This window comes from Aptenodytes patagonicus, chromosome 16 (genome assembly GCF_965638725.1).
Source record: "Aptenodytes patagonicus chromosome 16, bAptPat1.pri.cur, whole genome shotgun sequence".
NCBI lineage: Eukaryota > Metazoa > Chordata > Aves > Sphenisciformes > Spheniscidae > Aptenodytes > Aptenodytes patagonicus.
In genome coordinates, this window is record NC_134964.1 from 4,156,342 (window position 1) to 4,178,783 (window position 22,442).

The 22,442-nt window shown below is 35.7% G+C and overlaps 1 protein-coding gene across 3 annotated transcripts in view; it reads left to right on the forward strand.

Moving 5' to 3' along the window:
• Positions 1-22,442, forward strand: part of HELZ (helicase with zinc finger) — a 91,941-nt gene that overhangs the window by 18,110 nt on the left and 51,389 nt on the right. For 2 of the 3 annotated variants that reach the window (XM_076354104.1, XM_076354105.1), the window contains exons 3-12: positions 1,074-1,110; positions 4,473-4,597; positions 7,126-7,182; positions 8,038-8,086; positions 8,508-8,583; positions 11,581-11,779; positions 12,872-12,979; positions 13,303-13,600; positions 16,882-17,149; positions 21,933-22,266. In XM_076354104.1, the coding sequence (XP_076210219.1) occupies positions 1,074-1,110; positions 4,473-4,597; positions 7,126-7,182; positions 8,038-8,086; positions 8,508-8,583; positions 11,581-11,779; positions 12,872-12,979; positions 13,303-13,600; positions 16,882-17,149; positions 21,933-22,266 (1,551 nt within the window). The remainder of the gene's footprint in view (positions 1-1,073; positions 1,111-4,472; positions 4,598-7,125; positions 7,183-8,037; positions 8,087-8,507; positions 8,584-11,580; positions 11,780-12,871; positions 12,980-13,302; positions 13,601-16,881; positions 17,150-21,932; positions 22,267-22,442) is intronic. The other variant, XM_076354106.1, reaches the window with a different exon arrangement.

A 22,442-nucleotide genomic window follows, 5' to 3' on the forward strand; every position in this document is an offset into this window, starting at 1 on the left:
ACAACCTGCTTAATGAACCTACGTTTTTCCTTACCTTTCTGTTTTGGAAATGTTATTACAGATTTACAGGGGCCTTGTCCACCCCAAATCTTCACGTATTGGGTATGAACGGTTTCATCCCAAGTGGAAAAAGTTTGGCCAAGTTGTAAGACCTTGCTGGGCAGCTTTAAGATAAATCTTGCCCATCTGATTAGGGAGCATTTTTAAGCATTCTTTAAATAGATAGCTGGATTGGACTATGCAGTGTGCAAAACAAGAATTGGGAAACTTCTTAAATTAAGATGTGACCTATCTTATGGCTCCTCAGGGGAAAAGTTTCAGAAATAACTAATTTTTTTTTTTTTAATGGAAGTTGTGTTACTACAGACTTGACTTCTCAAAATTATTTACATAGGCCAATATGCAGATAGATGCTTAGCAGTATTTAATACATTTCTGACCTGGATGCCTTTGAAAATCCTGTGAGGCACCTATCTGGATGTTCATCATAGTAAAAATTATTGCTGTAAGTCTTCAGGGGCTTTGGAAAAATACTTGTAATCAAAACCTTCCTATTAAAGACTTGAATTATATAGATACTTAAAGGCTTATAAGTAAAAAAAAAAAAGGGGGGGGGGGGGAATTCCAAATTTTCCTTCTTGTTTTACTAAACGAAGTAATTTTTAAAATCACCACTGATGAGACAGTAAAATAAAATACATACCTTACAAATTTCAATAGCACCATATTAGTGCAAGTTTAAAAAAAAATAGTGGCTAGAAAAGAAAGTTAAGTTTTTGTATTTTTTCCTAGGTGTTGTGAGCCACCTACAAAGACATACATAAACATATACCTTTGCCCATTCACGTTCCTCTTTTAAAATGTTCATTTGCTGAGAATTTGAGAAAAAGTCAGCATTCTAAGAATTAATTATATTATATTTGACATGTGACTGATGTTCTTTACATGTTCCACCCTGGAAAAAACGAGATACTGGATTTTAAAAGTTTTAAGAAACTTGTAATTCAAGCATGTAGTTGTTTATGCTAACTGGAATAATGCTATTTTTAAACTTTTCATGTTTTACCTTTCAGAAAAAGTATGGGCAAGCAGATGAAGACTGTAGGCATGGTATGCTTATTTCTTTTTTTATTACATAGTGTTATAAATTGCAGTCAGTTGTCTGAATTTTTAAAACTGATGCCCAGATTTGTTAGTTTGCTAACAATGTTTTTTTTTCCTAGTTAAAATTACGTATCTGCTTCATAATACTTTTTTTTTTTTTTTAAGAGATCTCACTATTTTGTAACTCGTGTTCAAGTACCAGGACTCAAATGCATGTCTTCAGCACAGCGGTGCTGTTTGGCTAATAGATATTTCAGTATTCAAATATAGGATGAATTGATAGTGTTAGGATTGTTGTGAAGATAAAGACAGCTGATTGTTCCGTCTTTCTTCCTAGGGACATGGTGGATATTTTGGTTTGTGTTTTGGGACTTGATTCAGAGAAAATCAAGATGATATACTTACATTTATTCCCATTTGTTAAAGCTTCCAAATGTGCATATATCACATTGAAGTTGAGCCTTTCATGTTTCACTGCCTTGTTCGCTTGGGGTATTTTTAAAGGAATTAACCATCCTTGCTAATGTTCTGTTATTCATGTATAATGCAAGTGATTCAAAACTCACTGAGAACTCTTTGCTGAGTTTGGTAAGCATTGGATCAGAGTTTATCAGTTAGATTTGGAAAGAAAAGGTGGGTAGATCCCACCTTTCAGTTTTTAGTTCCTTAACTACTCTTGAATTTTAAAGGAAGTTTCCTCAAACCACAGTTTTGTTACACAGACTGTGTGATATACTATTCTGACATTCCTGTGCTAGCAATGATAATCTTTAAATTGTTCCTTTCTGGTTTTGTGGGTGGGTTGGTTGGTTGGTTTGTTTGTTTGGTTGGTTTTTTTAAATGCATTTTTCTTCACTGATACTCAAGTCATAGTTTGGGGAATTTGTGGGGCTCTGCAGCCTGCTTGCGGAGGTCCACAAAACATAACTAAGAAAAGTAAATTTGCTTTCTGTAGGTGTAAAATTAAAGTTTAACAAATTTAAAAAGGTCGCTTAATCAGTAGCATTCTTAAAATAGTCTTGAGGGTTTTTTTGTGGTTTTTTTTTTAAAGCTGCTTCTTTTAACTGTTGATACATGCCAAGGGGGTAATATTCTGACTAACCTCACAGTTGTCTTTCATGATGGCAAATAAAAGTGAAAGAGAGACATATGGAAAAATGAATGATGGTTAAAGGAGGTAGGAGGGAGAATGGTATTTAATGAATAGTATTCTTATTGATGAGATCTGATGGGTTTGTCATAGGGGTAGATGGGTGACATTCATCTGTGAAACCTTTTCTTGGCATATATGTCAGATATTGGTATCTCAAAGGAACTGTCATGTTAACTATTTTTCTTCTCTCACTGGATGGGCATAGAAGTGGGTGGAATAGGAGCGCTGGTCTCTACTTTTTTTTTTTTTTTTTAAATTAAGTAGAGAAGACAGCTTTCAAATGTGTACAGTAACAAAGACATAGCATTCAGTTTAATGTTAATTTCCTTAATTCATGCCAGCACGTTCTGCAGATACTTCTTCCAGATCTAAAACTGAGGACATTTTTCAACTTATTAATGCCATATTTATGTATGTATAAAAAAATATCGTGTGTGTGTGTATATATATTTGTATAGACACACACCGTATCTTATGAATATATGAATGAACTATTTGGTTGTGGTTCCCGATGATATGCTGTTGTCAATTGTAGTCCAGCCCCTGACAGTTTAGAGTACCTGCATTTGTGATCCTGAAAGGTCTTAGTTTTAGTTTTGTAGTTGAAATACCCTTGGGAAGAAACAACCTTAGTATGAACTACCTGATACTCATACTTCCTTGATACAATTTTTTTTAATAGAGTTTTATTCAAGCTGCTGTTCTGTCTTTTTACAAGACCTGACATGTTGCATAGCTATGACAGTGTTTTATTTTAACCTGAATGATAAGTACATTTTAGGATAGCTAGAGAAATCTATGTTCTTTATAGTATGCTGCTTGCACTGTTACAAAGAATGATGATAACTTACAATCTGTTAAATTATTCCACAAATCTTTAATAAAAGATACTGGTTAATGTGTTGCAACTTTTTATGTGCAACTGTATGTTTTAGCTTGGCAATACTATGCAGTTAATGATATGAAATATCATAATTGGACATCTAAGCTTTGAGGTTAAAATAGCAAACTGTCAGACATGTTAAAGCTATTTCTGGCACTGCTTCTTCTGATTTGGGAAGTAAGCTCTATTTTTGGAAATGTGGTCAGTATCATCAGAGTGGTGAATTCAGACTAATCTTTGAGGCACTTTATAAACAAGTTTTAGTTACCATTTCATTTTGAAGAGATGTCTACTTGGTTTTATGTGAATGTTTTTCGTGGGACTATTTTTTCTTTAGTCTTTCACGCAATTTCTGTTAATGATGTGAACGTCAGTTGAGTGAGGAGTTTTGATTTATTATTCTAAAATGTAATCCTGAAGTTGTGGTGAATGTAAAATTCCTGTCAGCACTAACAGGAGCTGTTTGCATCTGCATGAGTAGTGGTATAAACACAGATGTTGACGTTGCCTGCAATAACAGTAATATATATTACAATTCTGTGATTTTTAAACAACTGTCCAGCCTTCTTTTCAACTCACATGCTTAGCTTACTAGCTTTTTAGTCACTCTGGCATTTCGTTTTCTGGACAGGTAATATATATGATTAAGTGTTATTCCTGCTTGTCTGAAGCACGTCTATATCGTGAAATAAATCCTTTCACTATTGGAAGTGTCACTGAAAGTGTCTGTTTGGCTAGCTATCTGATCCAGTGCTAGGAAGCATTAGGAAAGTTTTCTGTTACATGGAGCCTGTAAATTTCTGGACTCAAACAATCGTTCCTATATCCTGCACTTTACAGTGTAAGTGAATAAAAGCCCTTTTAAAGTAACAGGAATTGACCACGAGGAGGTTAGCTATATTTGGAAACGACAGGGCATGCTTTTTGTGAGCATGAATGGATCTTCCTGAGCATGTTTGTGTTACTGAGAGGTTGTTGGTTGCTACTTTTTTTTTACCCTTTCTGTGAAGAGGAGGAGGTCCTTTGTGTCTGTGTCAGATACTTGAATTTACCCTTCCCATATTTAATTTTTGTCTATTTTAGCATGTAAACATTACAACCTTTTTTGAGCTTATGTACAGCATTTCTTAGATGGTGGGAGACAAGTTTCAAGTTAATGTTAGCCAAGAGCAAGTATTACTTCCTTTACATACAAGACTTGTCTTTCCAAGAAGCCATGGATTCAACCCGAGTTTCAGACTTTATTTTCATGTTAAAGGTGAAGGAAAACTGTATATACTTTATCTAAATGTATACTGTGATGAAGCTAATAGTTGCTGATTTGTGTTGCAGTGCTGGGAGAGGGGCTAGCCAAGGGAGATGGATCTTTCCGTGCAGTGCTCTGCTGCATGCATCTTAAAGGGAAGCTGCAAATTGTGTCTAATGTTCTTTCCAAATCACTGATGGGTGAATCACTGGTAAGTGGGTTTGCTGCAATCTACATAATTTAAAAAGCAGTTTTGTATTTCCTTTTTTTAAAATGTGTTTCATAACAAACTTCTGAACATATGTTTGGCTGGCAGGTTGCAACAAAAATGATTTGTATGAAAAAGACAAAGATAAGTATATGGGCACACATATATAATCAGGATATTTAGGTTGTTGCATTACCAGTGTTTCAGAGTTGTTACAATTTTGAAAAGTTTTTTCATTGTTGGCTCTGAGTCCTCAGGGAATGCCAAATAATTTGCATATTTGTGCGATTGACTAGAATAATGTAAATCTCAAACTTTTGCGTACTTTTTTTTAAATTGCACCTGACACCATTTTGTATGTACTTCAGGAAGTTTAGTCATTAAAGCAGAAAAAGTATTGATAGGAATTTTAAATAACTGGCCCATGATAAGTTGTAAAACAGCATGAAAAGCTTTTCAGGAAAAAAAAAAGCTTTGCATTTCAAGATGAAGAGAAGGTTTGAGTTCAAAGCTTCTATTTTACCCTTGAACTGTCAAAACTTTTAAAGATGCTTTTAACCCCATCCATGTAAGTAACTGTTCTGCCTCTTATGTGACTACTCATATGGGGAAAATTAGGGACATATATAAGTCTCCAAAGGATAGTGTCCTTTTTATTTCTGTAATCTAGATTAAATAGCATGCAGTTCATCACCATGAACTGCTGGTGATGCTAAATCCAGCAACATGGTCATAGCACAAACAAGAGCAGCTCTGGTCAGACCATGAGCAATGTGTAAGTGACATCAGAAACTGTTGTAGGAGGGCCTGTTACCTTGAAATTGCATCATGTCTCCTATATCTTTGTGCTTAACTTAATCAGTAGGTTGTTTTTGAGAGGGAGTTCTGTTTGTCTGTCTGGTGTATATCCTGAATTTCCTTCCCCCCCGCCATTGGCTATTTTTACATAAAGAAAAGAGTTTTTTTCTTTGTTTAGCTGGTGTTTTCTAATGAAAAAATGTTTCATTGAAAAATTCCTTGTGAAGTCGAAGGAAACTTGCCTTCAGAAAAAATGAGTAAAATAGCCACAAGCTCCTTATTGCAGGAAGTGTACAGTGCCCTTGTTTTGAGCTGTTGTTGTGCAAATAAAGGTAGCTTCTCATATAATTCCAGAGTGTTGTCCCAAAGCAGAATTTGAGAGGTTTTACAAGCTTTAGGTTTGTAGACACAGTTGTTTTCAGTAGGAATATTAAAAGCAGCAACTGATTTACTGACTTCTGCCATTGTCTGAGAGGAGAAATGAAACAAAGTTTTGGAATGAATTTATTGAAGAGTTGGAATCCATCCAGTTTCCTCCCCAGTGACTTAAGAGAATGATTCTTGCTAACTTTTTTATGCTCTAATACATAGAAGCTCAACAGGTTCAATTTGCAGCCTTTCTGCTGAAGAAGTGAAAAATCATTCTGAAAAAAGCCCAAGTGTGAGAATTGTTGAGTGTGTAAGTTTTCAGCAGAGAGAGTAATTTCTGCTGCTCAGTAGCACAGTCAAAATGTGGAGAAGTCTAACAAATGTAGTAGCACTTAATTAAATTTCTGCAAGAGATTATTGAAATAAACCCCACAGGTCTGGGTTCCTTTAATCAAAGTTTTGACTTACATGAGTGTGAAATTGGTACACTTAGGTATATTTTTCAGATAAATTCAATTCTGAAAGATTTTTACTTCAGATGTACTTGAATATGCAGTTATTTTTAGTTACATGGCTAATTTTTGCCTTTTAGTGAAAACTCCAAAAATTCCATGGTCTGTCTACATCAGAGCAGGAGTTATGAAACTGTACAAATTAGTAATCTGTAAGGTAGATCCTTAAGAAGAAATGAATCCATCACTGCAACAGCAGTGAAAGTTTATTATATTAATTCCTTTAGAGTCAAAGTGTTTCAGTAAGCAGAGCATATGGCTCATGTATAATGCTTTTCATCAGTAGCTTACAAAGTGGTCTGAGAATACCGTCAGTATCACTGTCCCCATTTTGCAGATGGGAAACTGAGGCGTGGAGAGGTGAAGTGACTTGCCTAAGGTCAACCAGCAGGCCAGTAGCCAAGCTTATAATTGAGCATAGATCTCCTGAGTCCTTGTCCATTGGGCTATACTGCCTCCAGGGCTACTGTGCATGTAGAGTACTGTTCTGGAGAACAGCAATCAATAAGTATTGTAGCTGTTAATGTTTGTCTTGAGTGGCAGCTCAACTTCATAAGAAATTTTTTTTCCCAAGTTGTTCTACATAGGCTGCTCTCCTGCATTGTCCTATATCGGTACTTGCTGTAAGTCTAGTGCTGTTTTTGGCCAGTGTAAAATTCCCTTTTTCACCAAAATGCTTGCTCAGTGTTACGTAGTATGTCATTTAAAATTGTGCATTGTAAGTCAAACTGATTTTTCCTTCTTGCCCTTCTCCTTGGTGGTGGTGCAGGGGGAAATGAACTTTGTTGCTGTGGTTTAATGCGTGTGAAGGTTTATGTGTTTGATGTATTACTATTCTTTCTCCCCCCCCAGAACGGGATGGTAACTAAAGATCTGACACGACTGAAAACACTTCTTGCTGAAACAGAGGTAATAATGAGCATATTATTGGGAAAATAATGAGCAGTACCTGAAACAGCTGAAAGGCTTGTTTTCATGTGTCCCAGGAGATCCAGGCTCGCTATGAACATACTGGTTCAAACATTATTGTTTCCACTGGTCTGTCAGTCTTTACCACCTGCCTATTCAGGAGCCTTTCGTCGCAATCTTGCATGACGTATGAGAACATAGAGAAAGATGCTAATCGGTTGTCGACTCTCTTGAAGTGGCGAGTAGAAAGAATTCAAAGCATTTAGATCTGTATTATTTATTTATTTATTGTATTTTTCTCTCTTGGAAATGATTCTGAAGTAATAAACATGACCTAAGAAATTGGTTAACAAATATAAACGCCCTCTCAGTCACTTTTTTTGTATTAGAGGTTAATCTGTCACGTCTATTGATTGAATTGCCACTTCTTTTTTTCTTCTTTTTTTTTTCTTCTTATGCTTTGTCGTTGATCTGGGCTTTATTTTTAATGTAGATTCAAAGCTGAAAGACATCTCAATACAGTTTAGACTTTTGGCCTTTTAAAAACTTTACTGCAGTCTGCATTAAAACGAACACAGGGTAGAAATTGGTCTTGTAAAAGTCTCTAAAATTTTCTTCTAACAATGAGTGGACTCAGTGTTCCTGTCAAAATTCCTTTTATCAATGGCTGCAATCCAGTTGTTCGGTTAATATGAAATTCATGTTTGAGACTGGGAGTGATTTCAGACTTCTGATTAATATTTTTCTATTGGTTGTTCTAAAACACATTTTGACAGCAAAGAAGCCAAAGCAGTTCTTGTTGATGAAATTGTTTTGTGTTCCTTTATAACTGTGGGTTTTTTTATATAATTGTAGGCAGCTGGTAAAGTACCATCAGGATATCATGTAGAAGATTTAGAAGAAGGTATGTAACTCAGTTCTAAAGCTACTTCATTTTGTAGTGCGAAGACTTGGATTCTGCTGAATGCTCAGCACTGCATGGTAGTCAAAAAGCAAAAAAGGGGCTTGACTATCGTGATGAGCCCTCGGGGTTGAGGTAGAATTATCTCATCATTGACTGAATTTGGAGGCAGAAGTTTCTATTTATTGGTCAAAGTGCTGTATCAGAGCCTGCTCCATTCTGCAAATTGTTTGAAAGTTGCCTTCACAGCCTGTTCTAAATGAATTTGTTAGGGATTGAAAATTAATTTTTGGTGGATAATTTTGCATTTGTACAAATACACTTTGGGTTGATGTTTAGAGATGCGGTACCCTGGACAGTTAACTCTCCGACTCAGAAATACTTGGCAATTAGAAACGTAACCTAAGTTTTGACTACTCTGCAGGGTCCCGGGATGGCTGGCAGTTCCGCCCTCCGCCCAGGGGAGTCACAAGTAGTGAAGAATATACACTATGTAAAAGGTAAAGTCATTGCTTTATATCAACGTTCTCCAAGGGATCATAAATCTTTTATTTAATTGCTGACGGAATGATTAAGAGGTCAGGAAAATGAAGGTACCTGTTAGAACAGGAGTTGATTCGTTCACAGTTTTTTGGAAGGGTCAGTTTATCCAGAAGCACCTCAGTTTATAAAATGGAATCACTAGCTCCGTTTTCATAAGAGAGTGGTTTGAGGACCGTTTTTCTAGTGACAGGTCAGCATCTGTCTTTTTCCCCTACCTTTTCTAATATTTATAATTTCGGAGAAGTGAAAAGTTCCCACAGACAACAGTGTTAAGCAGACTGAAGCACAGAGAAGTGTGCTTTGACAGCAGATAGGGTGCATGCCTTCAGATAAATGGGCTTTGTTGATAGATGGTCTTTGTCTTCGAATTAAAAAAAAATGTTTGTAGAATTTCCCTCCAGATCTCATGATTTCCATTTTGCTTAAGCTCAAATACAGAGAGGTGAATTGCCTTGCTGAAGATCCAATGGCTTGTATTGGAGTTTCTTCTCGTCTTTTTCAGTCTACTAGTTGATATTGCCTGTAGTTTGTGTTGTTAATCGTCATTACTTATGTAAAACTGTATTAATATATATGGGGAGGAACCATCATTATGCACTTGATTCTGCCATATATGTAACTGATGCAAATCAATTAATTTAAAAAAATGAGCAGGAATCAGACCTGCTTTTTAAATTACATGACTGAATCGCTGAATTTGGGCTACTTTTGGCGTGATTTTCTAGAGATGCTAAATCTTGGCAACTCTTGTTGACTTTTATCATATCTGGTGCATATTCAGCAATTTTTAAAAAGCAGATATTTACAGTTTTTAGCTCATGATGATTTACACCGTGTTTCCAACTATTGCTCTGAAACATTTTTCCACTAAAGCTGTAATTAGCTTTATACACACTGTTAACCCTTGCAGTGAGAAGGATGTGCCTTACTCGGCAAATCCATAGGAACAGTATCATTCTGACCATGGACTAAAGATTTTAGTTCCTTACGAGGAGGGAGTTACAGGTACTGAATATGAATTTTTGAAGTTGTGGTTTATTTTTCCCCTGTGTGCCAAAAAGCAGTAGGAGTACAGCATATTTATTCTAGATAATGAAGCTATGGAATTGCAGGAGGTATTAAATAAGAAACTAAAAATGAGGGGAAAAAAGTGTCTATTAAAATATGAACAATGAGAACTTGGAAAAATTGCATAATGATGACAAATTTTGAAGTAATATGCTTTCCTATTAAATAATGAGAAGGAAAACCACTTGATTTTAAGTCTGCTTTGTAGCTAATAAGAACAGGTCAACAATTTTTTATGCTTGCACTTCATTTACTTTGGGCCATGAAAACCATAATTGTACTTTAGCATTCTAATGCAATGGTGGATTGGAAAATTTACAATAAAAATACTGAAATTGACTGCCAAGAAAAATATTTTAGTTTAAAATATATTAAGGAACATATCTTGAGAACGCCTTTAGTAACATTGTGATATAGATCATGCTTATTTTATTTACAATTTGGGCACTCAAACCTTTAAATACTTAAACTTTTCTTAAAGGAAAAGTGGATGCTAAACCAAATTATAACGACTAATACAAGTGTGGCCTAGATATCCAGGTACTTTTGCTGCAAGGTTTTCATGTCATAGTCGGGTGTTACTTGTTTTTATCACATGGCTCAAAGTTCACATTCTAATTCACGTTACATTACAGAATAAATTTACTACGGAAAGGTTATTCAGTCACTGATCCCCTTCTGCTGTCTTCATCAATGATGTGGGGTCCTGACTTGCTGTATTAATTTAGTCTTGGTACATCCTTTCTTTTTTACAGTAACTCATCACTGTAGGAAGACATTCGTAATATAAGTATATACATAGATATCCACATGAAATTCAAATATAGTTATGTTTACAGAGTTTCTATAAACTTAATATCCTGACAGAGATCAGCCTGCCTGGCTTTATTTATAATAAATGTGATGCTTACATTAACTCTTTATAGTCTCCTTATGCAAAACAAACAAAACAGCCTCCTGGCCTGATGTTTATTCTGTATATCCAATACTTTCTTAGTACCTTCAGAACTTACCTCCTCTCCCATTTTATTCTTTCTTTTTTCATCTATTTAAGTGCTTCAGTTTTGAAGAATGATGAAGGTGCAGCTACTGCCTTGTGTTTTATAATTTTAATACAAAGTTTAATTATAAAAATAGTTCCCAAGTTATACAGGCATTTGCCCAGACTTGCAATAAATTCTGAGAATTAGAATGCTTAAATTGTATACAGGCGTTTGGAATATCATTAATTTTGATGCATCAGCACATGCCATTAAACGAAAAATGTACTTCTTTAATAAATCCTTAACCTCTGCAAAACCAGATCCTTTTAGACTGATACACCTTTTACAAAGAAGAGGATTAAACTTTTTCCTTGAGAGATGATTTCTGTGTAGGTGTATTTAGTAGAAAGGACCATGTGATGTCACTGTTGCTCCAGGAGAAACTGCTGAATGAGTATTTATCAGCTAATAACTTAACCATTGGGGGAAATTTGCTGTATCTTCCCTTTGCCCCTGATTAACAGTGTTTTATTCATATTAATACAGCGCCTAGTCATTTCAGGGATGGTCCATGATCTCATTGTGTTAATTGCTGTACAAACACTTGATTCTTTCTTTCTTTGAAGCTGGAAATTTCTTAAGAAGACTTCTGTCCCCCTATGTTTCAAAGAAATTTTATATACTTTTCTGGACTTCGCAGTAGGAGAGGTTCCTGCCTCTCTTACAAAATGCTGTGTAGATGTATATATTTCCAAATTAGTTCACATGGACTAAACTGCCTTTAGTTCTGTGAGAGACTTAAAGAACGTCCTTCTGGCTTTAAAAGTAAAATTTTGATAAATTTCTTTTTTTAATTGGAGACTGAAAAGTTCAAGGCATAATCGTTTTTCCTATTTTATGTAGATTTTTAGAGCAAGGGATCTGCAGGTACGGTGCACAGTGTACTTCAGCACATTCCCAGGAAGAGCTAACAGAATGGCAAAAACGATATGCTTCCCGCTTGATCAGATTAAAACAGCAGAAGGAAAACAAACAATGTTCGGGCAGTTATATGGAAACCTTGATTGAGAAATGGATGAATTCGTTATCTCCTGAGAAAGTGGTAAGGAAAATATACTACTTCCCTATGTGCTCATATTTAAAACTAACAGATGAGCCTGTTTTTGGCCCTTACTATCAGAGCTGGTCGAATTACTCCTTACCAAGAAATTGTCCAACCAATTTGCTCCCCTTTCCATCCTGTCCTATGTCTTCTTGCAAAGATACCAGAGACTTAGGCTGATTTCTGCAAATGTACTCATTCTTTACAGGAATTCAGTAGAGTTTGTGAATTACAGCTTATGGGTTAATGACAGCTTGTTCATTTTGCATATTTACTTTTCCCAGTGCAGGATGGGTCAGCCAAGTCTCATGGTATTGTTCCTGTTCCTTGACTAGATGGCAGAACTTTTTAAACTGGAGAACAATAAATGGCGAAGCTTTCACGACTTAGTGGAGAATACTCTTGTTTGTGCATGGCTCCTTTTCTTTGCCTGCAGCTGCAGGCACTTGTATGAAGAACAGCCAATCCCCTAAATGTTCAAAAAAGTTTGAACACCGAAGAGTGCAGGGTATGGATATGCTCAAACTTAGCAGCTGTTTGGAATTCCAAAGAATGTTTTTGTGGCATTCGACCAGCTCTACTTACCACTGACCCTAAGGAGTTTTCGGTCCATCTATTGTTGATTAAAATCTGGGAAGAGTGGACTTCCTGCAAAATGCATTAATGAGTAGAAAGCCTGATTCTAGTTTCCTCGTGTCTCTAGTAGTCTCATTGACGTCAGTGAGATCTGGGGTCTTCTGGAAATGCAGTCTTTGGGCCTCATTGTATCAGATTCTTCTTTCCAAATGAAATAATGTTCTACTTTAAACATTTACAATTAGGTTGGTTTTTGAAAATCAAGTCCTGTGGTTAATTGTCCTTAAATGGTTATATTCTTTGCTTACGCAGTGTGATCTATGAGATTTGGCTTGCTTGTCTCTCTGAACTAGCACATATTTTCATTAATTCCTATGCAGGACTTGAATCAATCCTGCACAATCTAGGAAACCGTTCTTTCCACTTTCTGTTAAAAAATACTACCTTTTACTGAATGTTTTTATTTTGATACTGTCTGTAGAAGTTTAATGTTATCTTCTTTTTCTTTTAATCTAGCTTAGTGAATGTGTAGAAGGAGTGAGAGTAGAACATAATCCTGAGCTATCGGTAACTGTCACCACCAAAAAGTCTCATCAGACATGGACATTTGCTCTCACTTGTAAGGTAGGACTACTTATCTTTTGAAAGTGAGTCAATAATAACTAGAATGCAGCCTATAACCTTTTGCGGTTAAGATTTCAATTGCATAATTCTTCTTAAAATAGAGAAACTTCCTAGCACCATCCCTTCTCTCTCTCTTTTCCCAGCAGCTCTGGCGATTATGTATCGACTGCCCAGATTTCTGGAAAGTAGGCAGGACTTGTACCTGTTCTGAGAAGTTGAGAGTTGTTATAAGCTCTCGTTATCTGATTGCAAATGAAGATATTCCTGAAATAATTTCAGTTTTCCAACATACTGTCATTTCAACCTTTGCATTTTTTTTATAGCCTGCAAGAATGCTGTATCGAGTGGCATTGCTTTATGATGCCCATCGTCCACATTTTAGTATCGTTGCAATATCTGCTGGAGACAGCACTACCCAGGTATCGCAAGAAGTTCCAGAAAACTGTCAGGAATGGATAGGAGGAAAGATGGTCCAGAATGGAATAGATCATTATATATACAAAGTCAGTATAGCCTTTAACACAGAAATCTTTGGAACTTTTCGCCAAACTGTTGTGTTTGATTTTGGATTAGAACCAGTCCTCATGCAACGAGTAATGATTGATGCTGCTTCAACTGAAGGTAATGTATTAAAAAATTTTTTTGGAACAGTGGAAATCTTTCATGCCATCTCTTTCCTTTTCACTTCTGGGCAGAACAGCATCTGTATTAACAGCTAGTGAATGTCTTTTACTGTATGTTATGTTCATCATATATATGAATATAAATAGCGGACAAAAGCTTCAAAGGGTCTAAATAAGGCAGAAACTGGAGTATGACTATTACTGTGTCGGGATATGACTCCTAAATCTTGTCGAAAAGCTGGGAATTTCTAGTTTGGTATGTGTCTGAAGGCAGCACTGGCAGTTGCAGTATGTTTATGTTTTTATAATCGATCTTGTATTAATGAAAATGTTAAACATGTAGAAAAAGGTCAGTAGAGAGATGAAGTGTTTCTGTGTAAGAATACACCTGGTAATTCATCCAATAATTAAAGCAGACTATCTTGAGAAGTTGTTTGGGTTTTGTTTGTTTTTTTTTTTCTCCTCCTGCAATATCTGATTAGGTTTGTCAAAGGCAAGAGGCAAAGTATAGGCTTGTAACTCAATGAATTGCTGTTGACGTGAATTTTGAAAATGTAAAGAAAGTGTAACCATATTTTTGTGTGTGTTCCAGTAAAAAAACCACCCAACCACTACATGTTACTGTAAGGGTTGTATTCTGTTTATGAAATTGATCTGTGCCTCTCAGTTCAAACCTGAAATAACTCCATTATCAGAAAGATGTCAACAAATTGAAAGATGTTCGAAGTGCAAAAAAGAAGGAAGCACTTTGATTTACGGTAGAAGATTAAGAGACCTAAATATAGGTCACTGTCACTTGCCACTTGAGTATGGTAATTTTTTATGAAAATTTGAGAGATACAGACACCAAAGAAACAGAATTGTAGCACTGGGATGTAAGCAGGAGGAAGACGAAGAAAAAGGAAAAAGAAGGATAAAAGGTGAAACTAAGAAAACAGCAGTTTTCTATTCCTGGCCCTTATTTTCATATAACAGGTTGACATTTGTAACATTAACAAAAAGAAACTGTAAATAGCAAATACCAAAGATCATGAACTGATCTTTCCAGATGACCCAAGTACTTGTAGCCAAGAGCAGGAAGACTGTACAGGTTGTAATGTCTCTCGAAGGAGAGAATATTGCATTGCGAATGAGAAACTATGCTTAGAAGCGAGGCTGTGGTCTTTTCAGGAACTATTACATGATCTGCATGTAACGATGTGGGCAATCACAGCTGGCAGGCTTCTGAAGACATTGAGTTTGTGGAGAACAGGTGTCCTTTTATTGTAAACCTGTTTAAGATCAAGAAACCCAAGCCATAACTTACTTGCAAAGTCAGAGTCACTGTCAAACCAATCTATGGTCTTGGTCCTTGTTGGCTTAAACTAACTACTAACCAGAGCGATACAAGAACAGCCAATTCAAGTCCACGTGAAAGTGATGGATGAAGCTGATATAGCACTCTCTAGCATTAGTTACTGATAGTTCCTTTTCACTGCTTGTTTGTGTGCAGAAGGATACTGAAGTCTTCAAGCAGGTTGTTACTAATATTTATTTCAAAAGAGTGCTAGGTGCTTTACAGATAAATGTAAGTACAAAATCCTGGGCTTTTTCCTAAGGTAATCTAAGAAGTGTGTAAGCAGGCAAGTGAAAGGGATAACTATGTCGGATGTCTGTCCGATTCCATTGTTTCTTTTACTTTTGGTATATATGGACTGGGATCTCATGGAAGCGCTTTTCAAACAGAAAGCTGCCCGAGGTCTCTACATTTGCATGTATTTCAGCGCCCTGTCTAGATATCTAGGCAGGAAAGAAAGGTCAACTTTACAATATTTTAACGGAGGAGCATCCATTATGCATTTTGAAATCTTTATTTGCTGTGGAAAAAGAGAACTAGGAGAGGTTTTCTGTGCACTGAGAATGTACAAAATGCTCTTTAAGAAAGAGTCATCATATGCGCAGTCTGTGCCAGGAACTGTTTATGTCAGGCTTCCAGTGCAAGCCCCTCTAGTGCTGGGAATTAAATGGCTGTCTTTCTAGCACACAAGGACTCGATCCCAGCATAATTACTGAGCTTTTGTGATCTGAGGTGTGGTTGGTACCAGAGAAAGCTTCATTTATGATGAGATGATTTCAAACACAGAAACCACACAAACATGGACTTTTTCTTGCCATACAACCATACTAATATGGTTCAGGCTTGAGGTATATTTAAATTTGACTTCTCAGTGAACACGTACTTACGAGATTAGTGAGTGAGATAAGCTATGTTCCTGTAGTCATAGTTGAACTAAACTGAGATTTCTTTTGCTAAAAAGCTGTTTTCCTTCTATTTAGAATAAAGACGGTTAAGATGATCTTAAGTATTTAATTTGAATTTGAAAATGTCTTTTTTTTGCACATTTTTCAGCATTGGTGTGATATCCTGGATACCTATCTTAAATCTTACTCAGAGATAATACATTAAGATATCATAGCTTCACTATAAATGCCAAATATTTTCAGCTCTGCAATTTAACTGCAGTTCTGTTAACTGATGCACTGTTGTCATGGCGTTTTTGTGGTGTTATTGGATATATTTTGGGTGGCTGTAGACAGTGCTTGGTCTTCTGTTTCTCATTTAAGCTATGTGGTCCCTGAAATCAGAGTATACTGAAAAATTAATTTCCTTTTAATTTTCTAACTTTATATCATGTTAGGTTACATTTCCAAAGTTTTGCCTAGCAAACTAACTTTAGCTATATAATGCAACTCTCTGCAGAATGCACATAGTATGGTACTGTAGAATTTTTTTAAAGGCTTTCACAATGTTGCAAATTTAATTATTTCTTACCAGCTAGTTTATCGACTTGTTTTTATTACCTTCTAAATTTTATAGTATATATTGTAAGGTTCTTCACTACTTTATCTTTTTGAAATGAGATGATGTTGCAGGTAGGCTTTGAAAGCGTATTGCGATGCCAAGTCCTTCAAAGTGGCTTGCAGTTACTAAAATAAAAGCGCTTTCCTTGTTTGTCTGTATAAATTCTATTTGCTATCTATAGAATATTTTATTTTCTGATATTGTTTGAGAGCCTGCTTGCTCTCTATGTACACCTGAAAAGTAGGGATGGTAATTACTAGCAGTGAACTTACTAAAGCTGTCATAGGCAGAGGGGACTCTCACCTACATTTAGTTCATTATCTCTGATGGGGTTATTTTTAGTAGCGTGTTTTTTTTGTTTTGTTTGTTTTTAATAAAAGCAATACACATACGGAGTTTGAACTTACTTCCTTTTGCTATTATGTATCTACATCCAGATCTTGAATACCTGATGCATGCACGGCAACAGCTACTAACCACAGCTAAGCGTTGGGATTCTACTTCTAAGACTATTGTAGAATTTGAGCCTAATGAAACTACTGAATTGGAGAAGAGCCTTCTTACCAGATACCAAATCCCTCTATCTGCTGACCAGCTATTTACACAATCTGTCCTGGACAAATCATTGACCAAGACCAACTATCAGTCACGGCTACATGACCTCCTTTACATAGAGGAAATAGCACAGTATAAGGAAGTTAGCAAGTAAGTGATACCTTTATAAAAATACTTCTTAGATATTTCTTGCTGTCCTATTAAAATGAGGATGGCAACTTTTTTCATTAAACCTACATGGTTGTTTAAGATACTAGGTCTTCCTGTTTCTTGGAAATGATGTTGACTATGAGTCTGGAAATAGTAACTTTTGATAAAGGTCACTAGCACTTAACAATGTAATTGACTGATAACTCATTTAAAACAAATTGTATGTATCAGTCTATGCTTACGGTTGGAGGCACTAAACACTATTGTACAATGTTTTGTTAATGTCTGCATAATAATTATTTTTGTATAGTTTTTTGGCTCTCTATAGAAAAAAGATATTAATAGGAATCATATTTTTGTTCCTTGGTGAAAGTAGGTTGTAGCAAAGTAACATGAAATCTTTGTATAAAAGGCCTTGAGGGAGTGTAAAATAGGGTTGGGGTTTTTTTGTTTTGTTTTTTTTTGTTTTTAAGAAAAAGGTTGAATTGTAGGTGGATCAAACTCTGATCTTACAATGATGTGGCAGCTGGCTTTATTATATTTATTCTCTAAATAGGCTGAAAACCAGCTTGTGAATAAAAGGCATACACTATACATTTTGTGTTTGTTTTGTTCTGTAATATCTTTGGGTATTATGTACATATTACCCAACTGGATTAGCTGCATGAACAAATACAGAGTTAGGAAAAAGGTGTGAACTTCCCATGTATAGATTCTCATGGGGCCTTTTTTTCTGTAGTTTGATATTTGCGGTTAAAAATTTTGCCTTCACTCATGTGGTACGAAAGAGTTTTAAAGTGTTGCGCTACTCAGAATGGAAAGTCAAAAAGGTATAACTTCCCTTTAACCTAATTTGGTAGCAAATTTAGTTCTATCAATTACTTCAAGTTCCAAATCAGAAATGTCTTTTTAAGACATACCACTCTGGAGCTACAGAGGTTCAGCTGAATCACCCCTCTAGAATTTAGGAAGCAAATACTATGAGTAGTTGTTTTTCTAATGCTTTTAAAGCAGAAAAATGGTTCAATTTCTTTTTTGTGTCTCAGATGAAGGGCAGTATATTTGAACTATTTTTCTTCAAGTCTTTCATCGCTGCTGCGCTCTGCTCTTGAGCTGGAATCTAAAATATGGAGGAAACATGCTTAAACACTGTTTTCAGCATACAGAAATATTCTCCATCATACATATTTATAATCAGGTTGAGTTTTTGAAGGCTTTTTAAAACAAAAGTGTGTTTAAAGTAAACGTTATGAAATATGATATAAAAGTAAACAATATTTTTACTGAGTAAATTTTCACATTGAGAATTACACTCTCATGCCTCATAGGAAACCAAAGAGCAGCATGCCTGTAGAAATAAAAGAATAATGAGTGTATCCTGTGTGTAATGCTTCCCCTTTGGACAATTTGGTGCAGCAATAAGTTATTGCTCTTCTTTTTCTATCTAGTAGATTAATAAAAGTAAGTTTTAATAATGTTCTTGAAATCTTCTGTTTTGATAATGTTGATGACAAATATTCTTTTGATCTTGTAGCTGACCCACTTTATTGCACCAAGGCTCAAACTAGCACACTTTCCTGATCCTCTGTGGCTAAGATCACACACTTGGTATTCTCTAGTGAAGTGTCAGGGTTGCAAGCCTAGAAATGGGCCCAGAAATACAAATGCAAGTGGGTTGTAATACCTCTGAAGTGGTGCCATGAGTGAAAATGTTGTTGAGCTGCTACTCTCTAATGGGTTTGTGTATGCGTATCGTAAAAGTAGTAGGGTTGTCAACATGGTCTCTTATGACAAGACTGGAATAACACGAGTGTCTGCAGTTCAGATTGGAGTGAATTGTTGGGTTTTAAGAATGTTGATGATTTCTCACTATCTAGGAAAACACTGTTTCGGACTTTACGTGGGATCACCTGAGTGGAACTACTGAGAAGTAGTGGATGAAGGTTGCAGTGGCTTTAAAAAAGTCTTGAACTCAGTTATAAGGGAGTTCATTCTGGATAGTCTCAGGGAGCTTTACTTCTAAATCATGTTTATTCTGGTATTTCAAGAGGCATTTATAAAAATTACTCCACATGAGTACATCACAAAATAGAGTAATAAAGGTTAGAATAAAGGAGCCACTGCTGTCTAATTTCCAAATGCAAACATACTCTGTGAGGAAAAGCCAAACGATGTTCTGATCTAGATACTAGTTTGGTTTTGGAAAGTTTTGCCCTACATACAATCTGTTGATGGTTTTAAAACTTTTCCTTTCTCACTTGCACATTCAAAAGAAAAACAGCATATAATTGTTAGAGTGGCTAGGACTTACTGTGTATTTTCTTGTATGGACATCAAAGAATGTGTGTGGTGACATATAGCTCCTTCCATGCAGTACACTGTCTGCTACCAGAGTTACAGAGTACGTTTATCCTCGGGGCTGTGAAAGCTTAAAGTACTGGTTTTGATGGAAAATAAATTTGCTTTTGTCATTACTATGTCTCACATTTATCAATACGTAGGTAGGTGTCACACTGCACACCTTGTCTGAACTCTGCATGTATAAATGTAAGAGGAAATGTGCTGAATGTACTTTTAAGAAATCGTTATATGGGACTTTGTTCAGAATGGGTTTATTTGCCTTTTGGGAATTTATTGTTTGCATTGGTACTGGATGAATTAATGATTTATGAAGTCTTTCTTTAATTCCTGTGATTTGAAATATCAATAACAGGCTTTTCTGTAGCTGGTTTCATTAACACTGCAATTAGAGGGGATTTTGCAGTGCTTAGGAGGAAGTGTAAGTTTTTGTTTGTTCGATTTGTATAAACCTGCGAAGCAAGGGTGAGGAATGGCTGAAAGAAGCAACTTTTGATTTTTTTAAATCTACTCCTTAGAGGATTTTGTAGTTTAACGGTTTGCCAGAAGATGTCAGCTTACTCAATAGAAATAGCTTGATAATCTGTGAACTTTAGATTCCCTTTAGCACAGCAGATTCAGTTTAGTCATTTATAAAGACACTAACTTGTGCCTTGTCTCAGAATCAGGCAGTAATACTGTCTTCCAGCACATTTTTACAAGTCCGAATTTGAGAATGAGCTGATGCATATTCAGTAGCATAAGGATTCAACTTTAGGAATGTTTTAACAAAATAAATTCACAATAGCATGTGATTGTATCTTAGTAACAATGCTGAGCTCTTGGTTACTGTGTTAAATGTTTTATATAGTATTTTAACAATCACCTGAATGAGATATGAGCTGTTTTAGATGTTGCTAACTTGCTGATAGCTGCTTTGGAATAGTGCAGCAGTTGTATAGAAGAAAGCTTGTTTTTTGTTTTGTTTTTAGCATGTGTGGAAATGGGAAGGAAGGATTACATTTAATTCTAGTGTGCTCCCTGAAGTACATGCTTTTGAGTGATTGCTTTAACTGTAGCTTGTGCAGTAACCTTTGTGGTTACTGATGAACTGAACAAATCCGTGTTCAGTAAGAAGACATCTCTTGCTTTCTGAGAGTGGAGGAGTGAAATTTGGTTCTGACTTAGTGCCCATATTATGTAAAGAAGCAACCATTACCACAAGGGGGCAAACTTGCAATTTTTGTGTAAGACTCATGATTTGCCAGTTATGAAAAAGAAATATTTGATTGGCTTGGTAGATGTTTAATTACCACGTGAGCTAAAATGTTGGATTTTATTGTTAGAGGCTTATGATTATTGACACTACAGGGCTTAAATGATAAATTACCAGTTTATTAGCTTAAAATAGGAATTATAAGAAGAACAGATCAAATAAAAATAGTATGAGTATGAAAAGTATTATAAGAAAGTGAGGTTTTCTCCAAGAAATTTTATTTCATTTATGAAAACCTTTGGTTTATACTTTTTTTTTTCTGTAATTTGTTGCAAATTCAGGAAAAAGTTGCTGATGAGAAGAGAACTGAATATTGTTAGTGTGACAGACTTTTTTTCCCCTTTTGTTCTTTTTAAAACCAGGTTGAAGCAATCTGTTTAAAAAAACCCAAACACTCTAGGAGGAGATTACTATGTATTGGTGAGAAGTCAATAAAGTGTGCTAATAAGTCACTTTAATGTGTTATGCATGTGACTTCTAGAAAATGGTAACTACAAAGAATGAATTTGTTACATCTCTGATTACAGGAGGAGCTTGCTGCTAATAGGAATTCTGTGGATAGATGTTTTATATGGCTGAGCCTGTGATGCTATTCCTTCATTTCAAATAAAATTATCTCATTTTAAGGCCTACATTCTGATTTTTTTCCAAGGCATTTTAATCAATCCTTCTGAATTATGGGTATAATACCATTTACCTTTTAAGATGTAGATTACCATCTTTGGTGTGCAGCCTGGAAGAGATAGATGAAATAAATAGAAATCTTACTTTGTTCTTTGCCTGCATGTGTCTCCTTGAATACCTAACATAAGCTTACAAACTATTTAAATAGAAATTTTTACTGCTTTGGGACATGCACAGCAACTCTAATACACCCTAAACTTATTTTGGTCTCAGAAAATCTAGTATTTGATTCTTTTTTGTGCGGGTTCCTTTTTTAAGCTTCATAGATCTTGATTCTTTTGAATATCTGTTTTATAGGCTATAATCAAAAGGAAAATGTATAAACGTTCGACAGCTATGTACTTATGAAGGGCCAGTTTGGCTATACTTGTTTATGTTTAAAAGTTATACATTTAGAATGTAAAGCAGTGAATCTTCAGTCTGAATGCACGAAATTTCTGAATCTGAGAGCATTTTTCTGCACTGACTTGATGCTTTCTTACTTAGGTTCAACATAAAAGTGCAATTGCAGATTGTAGCAAGCTTCATGCTCACTGGTGTTTCTGGAGGTGCAAAGTATGCCCAAAACGGACAACTTTTTGGCCGCTTTAAGCTCACTGAAACGCTTTCGGAAGACACTTTGGCTGGACGGCTGGTGATGACCAAAGTCAATGCTGTTTATTTATTGCCTGTCACTAAAGAGAAGTCAGCACAGACCCAAGGAACCAAAGAGAAGGTTTATGAAGCAGCTATTGAGGAGAAAACAAAGGATTATATCTTCTTGAGGGTATCCAGGGAATGCTGCGAAGAACTTAATCTTCGGGCAGATTGTGAAATGCAGGTAAGTCTGAGTGGCAGTGGTTTTGTTATGGGAACTGTTTGTGTTGTGTCTGTTTTGGCTCCACCCAAAATAATTGCTTGAAGATATGAAAAGGAATTTTATTATTCATCATCAAACACAGAAAGCAGAGTGCGGATGAGAATTTCAGATAGGTGAAATCTTTTTATACATAAATG